Genomic DNA, 4,611 nt, shown 5'->3' on the forward strand with positions numbered 1-4,611 from the left:
TGGTGCTGCATGCTTTAAGCTGCCTGCAATTTTATGTTGAGTGGGAGGTTTAAAAAGTCTACTTCACTTTTGACTCCTTGTGCTTTTTATCAGTGTGTTGTTTTCTTGGCAAGTGAGGCAATTCATAGGCAAAATAGCAATAGCACTTAGAGATTTTATATACTGCTTCATAATGCTTTACAGCCCTCTCTGAGTGGTTTACAGAGTGGTTTACAGAGTCAGCATATTGCACCCAATAATCTGGGTCCTCATTTTACTGACTTCACATGGATGGAAGGCTGAGTCAACCTTGAGCGGGTCAAAAAGAACCCCTGACAGTGAGCAGTGAATTATTCTGTAATCCTGCATTCTAACCACTGAGCCACCAGGGCTTAAAACTGGTGCTTTAAATCTTGCAGAGGCTTTGGACACCATTTCCTCTGTTAACGCCCGCATATGCTTTGCACCCATTTCTGAGACATTTTGCAGACTGAAAAAGCATGGATTTTCTACATACATACATGCACGCATAGGGGCATGTTTCTGTATTTCTTTCACATATATGTGTATCTATATAATCTATTCTCGCAGTATTTCCTGGTACATATGATAACAATTTGCAATGCTAGCATTTTGTAATTTACCCAAGTTAGCAAGAGAATTTCACAATTGTGTGGATATTTGAACTTGGATCTGGCTTTGTGTCATAATGCATGTTAGCGGTTAATCTGTTAATGTCATTTTGGCATGTTTGTTTTTTCATTGCAATATATGCTTCTTTTTCTTGTTTGCACATCTTGTGCAACCATTTTATAAACAGTAATTAAAGTAACCCTTTTATGTGAATCTTATAGACAAAGAGAATGTTAAGAAGAGCCTTCTGGACAGCAGAGAATCAGAAGCAGGACTAAAAAGGGAAGCAAATCCTTTACATCTGATAATCAACATCTTTTCCTTTCCCTCCAAAAAGCCACAAAACTCTTCTTCCCCATCAAGTGAGCAACAAGTGAGAAAAAAAAATAGGAAAAAGTTTTGAGCTGGGAAAAAAAATTATATCTGGAACTCAAGGAAACTTTACATGAAAAGATAAAAGGAGGAACATTTTCAAATTAAAAAAAAGAGGCAATATCTAGAAGTCTGTGGGGAGGCATCAGTCATTCCAGAAAGCAATGCAGGCCCCATCTTGTGAGGAAAGAAACAGCTTGAATCAAAGCACCATCCAAGAAAGGATCACAAATATTTTTGACCTCCTCAAGAACCCAAGCTTATCAGTGGTGGAAAACCTTCACAGATGTACATATTGTGGAAAAAACGCAGATTGCAAATCACAGTTGATTATGCATGAGAGGACCCACACTGGTGAAAAACCGTACCAATGTTCTGAATGCGGCAAAGTCTTTTGCTACAGCTCCCAACTTTTTGAGCATAAAAGAACCCATAATGGAGAAAAGCCCTATCAGTGCCCACAGTGTGGCAAAAAGTTCAGTAAGCATGCCACACTGGTGATACACAAGCGGACACACACCGGAGAGAAACCATTTGAGTGTCCAGAATGTGGGAAAAGTTTCAATCAGAATTCCAACCTGGTGATACACCAGAGGACGCACACAGGAGAGAAACCATATGTCTGTCAGGATTGTGGGAAAAGTTTCCGTCAGAATTCCAACCTGGTGATACACCAGAGGACTCACACAGGAGAGAAACCATATGTGTGTCAAGATTGTGGGAAAGGTTTCATTCGAAATTCTGACCTGGTGATACACCAGAACACTCATACAGGAGAGAAAGTGTATATGTGCACACGTTGTGGAAAAAATTTCATTCGGAATTCTGATCTCGTAGTACACCAGAGGACTCACACAGGAGAGAAACCATATAAGTGTCCAGACTGTGGGAAAAGCTTTAGTCGGCCTTCCCACCTGGTGACTCACCAGAGGATTCACACAGGACAAAAACCATATAAGTGTCTGGATTGTGGAAAAAGTTTCAGGCGGAATTCTGACCTGGTGATACACCAGAGGATTCACACTGGGGAGAATCCATATGAGTGTCCAGATTGTGGGAAACATTTCACTCGAAATTCTGACTTGGTGATACACCGGAGGACGCACACAGGAGAGAAACCGTATGAGTGTCTGTATTGTGAGAAAAGTTTCAGTCAGAACTCTTACCTGGTGATACACCAGAGGACTCATACAGGAGAGAAACCGTATGAATGTCCAGATTGTGGTAAAAGTTTTACTCGGCATTCCAACTTGATGATACACCAGAGGATTCACACAGGAGGCAAACTGTATGAATGTCCTGATTGTGGGAAAAGTTTGAGTCGGAATTCCAATCTTATGATACATCAGAGGACTCACACCAGAGAGAAACCACATGATTGTCTAGAGTGTGGGAAAAGCTTCAATACTAGATCAAATCTTACCAGCCACATGAAGTTGCACACAGGAGAGAAACCCCACAAGTGTTCAGACTGTGGGAAAAGTTTTAGTTGGAAATCTGGCTTGGTGACCCACCAGAGGATTCATACAGGGGAGAAACCGTATGAGTGTCCTGACTGTGGGAAAGGTTTCAGTACTAGGTCTAGCCTTATAAATCATGTAGGTTTACATACAGGGGAGAAACCATTCAAATGTACAGAGTGTGGACGATTCTTCACACAAAATTCCTCCCTTGCTACACATAAGAAAATCCACTTGGTGCAGAAAGAGATGGACGCAGAGAAGACATGAATTTCATTTCTGATCTCTGTTTGGTAATACAGCTGAGAAATTAAATAGTTAATTCCTTACCAGATTCTTTTTAATCAAACATATATTAGACATGACGGAGGAGAGAAACAAATTGGAAAATATTACTTTGATAAAAGTTAAGTGCATGTATCTGGTTATGTGAGGATTTGCTAGATATGTCAGGGAACTGCGCAGCCGGTATCCAAATGAAGTCATAGACGCTGAAACAAACTTGTAGTTTTATATAAATATATATATATTACGTCTATATTTACAGCAAACAAGATAGTTAGACAAATAGGAGCATCAAATACAGCACACAGAAGAAAAGGGCTGGGGGGGAGAGAAACCTTCCCATCACACCCACAGCAACCAGTCATTGCTCAGATTGCCTCACGCTAGAGCCAGTACTTTCCAACCAATCAACTATAAATATGTGTTCTGGCTCTATACAACCCCACTGTTCCAGCTACCAAATGCAAATATCTTAGCAAAATATTTAGCAGAAATTGTACAATTGCTACAAAAAGGGCTTTAGGGGTGATTTTTTTTTCCTGTTTGATCAGCAGTGATCATAGAACTCCAGCCTTCTTCAACCTGGGTGTCCTCCAGCTTTCAAGCCCCATAAATCCCCAGCTAGGATACCCTTTGCAGAAAAGAACTGGAAAGAATAGGAGGAAGATAGAGGAGGGATGCTTTCTGCCTCGAGTTATTTCTACATGTAATAAAGGCAGAATATAAATATGGTTGCGTGTATTTTTATTTAATAAAATTTTTATGGCAGACCAACTCATGGTGGCTCCAGGCGGTTACAGCAATAGAACCCTAATACAGAATACATTGCAAATGGCAAAATGCAGAGCCTCGAAATACAGGCCATAGTTGATGACATTTTGATAGTCGGGGAATTCCAGAAAGGGGATTCTTTTGTTCAAATTAGAAGTTTAACTAGGCCTCCTGGCTTTACTAACAAGGTTGATGCCTGGTGCCATTTTTGCTTGAAACTGATATTGTTTCTCCTTGCAAGGAGTTAAATGGGAGAGGTTAACTGGGATGAACGGCATATACATTTGATAAATAAAGAAATGCACTGTGCCTCAAGCAACTTGCAGATGGGCATCTTCATCAGAACCTTTGTTGGATTCAACATTAAAACATTTATATAGCCACCTATGTTACTTAAAACAAATTCTGGCCAGCTGCCTATCAAAAATTAACACAAAAAACATGCTATTAAAACCAAATGCATAAAAACAAAAACCTGGTGACAAATGAAGCTTCTGATGCCTCCACTTATCCCAGTGCTTGGGGGAAGGGGGAGAGGGAGGGTTGATGCAGGTGTTAAAAAGGAGCAGCAAAAGGCTTCAGCCCCGGGGTACCCCATATTGCAGGAACCTAGGACTTAGCCATTCCTCTCCTACCCATCCCGACTGGAATTCGCCGTGGAGGTAGAAGAAGATCTATCATAACCCTTAATGGGGTTATAAAAAGATATGTGACATGACCTCACATAGGGGAATCTGGGCAGTTCCAGTTGCCATTACAACTCTAGGACCACTTGGATCATTAAGTAAGGACCTCATTTGTCGGTGATGTGGGAAGAGACAGGAGTCCCAGGCAAGCAGAGCTGCAGATGAAAGGTACGGGCAGGTGGGTGACCTCCCGGCCTCCTCTCCTCTGGGGCTGGGAGAGGAACTTACCCAAAGGCCTCCACAGCAGACTTTCTGCCTAGGATTCCCACTCACCGTCTGAGTTCCTAGCCTAAGGTTTTAACCCTACACCAAAATGGCTCTCATATAACATTGTCTATTGCAGTATTTCTCAACCTTGACAATTTTAAGGCATGTGGACTTCAACTCCCAGAATTCCACAGCCAGCAATGCTGGCTGTGGAATTC

The 4,611-nt window shown here is 41.4% G+C and overlaps 1 protein-coding gene across 1 annotated transcript in view; it reads left to right on the top strand.

Annotated features, from left to right (window-relative positions):
• Positions 1-1,310: 1,310 nt before the first annotated feature.
• Positions 1,311-4,611, top strand: part of LOC107300274 (zinc finger protein 850-like) — a 15,270-nt gene continuing 11,969 nt past the window's right edge. The window contains exon 1 of the mRNA XM_029286971.1: positions 1,311-2,556. Coding sequence (XP_029142804.1) covers positions 1,317-2,556 — 1,240 coding nt within the window. The 5' untranslated portion in view covers positions 1,311-1,316. The remainder of the gene's footprint in view (positions 2,557-4,611) is intronic.

The sequence above is a fragment of the Protobothrops mucrosquamatus genome, unplaced genomic scaffold, assembly GCF_001527695.2.
Source record: "Protobothrops mucrosquamatus isolate PMUCROS unplaced genomic scaffold, P.Mucros_1.0 scaffold6548, whole genome shotgun sequence".
NCBI lineage: Eukaryota > Metazoa > Chordata > Lepidosauria > Squamata > Viperidae > Protobothrops > Protobothrops mucrosquamatus.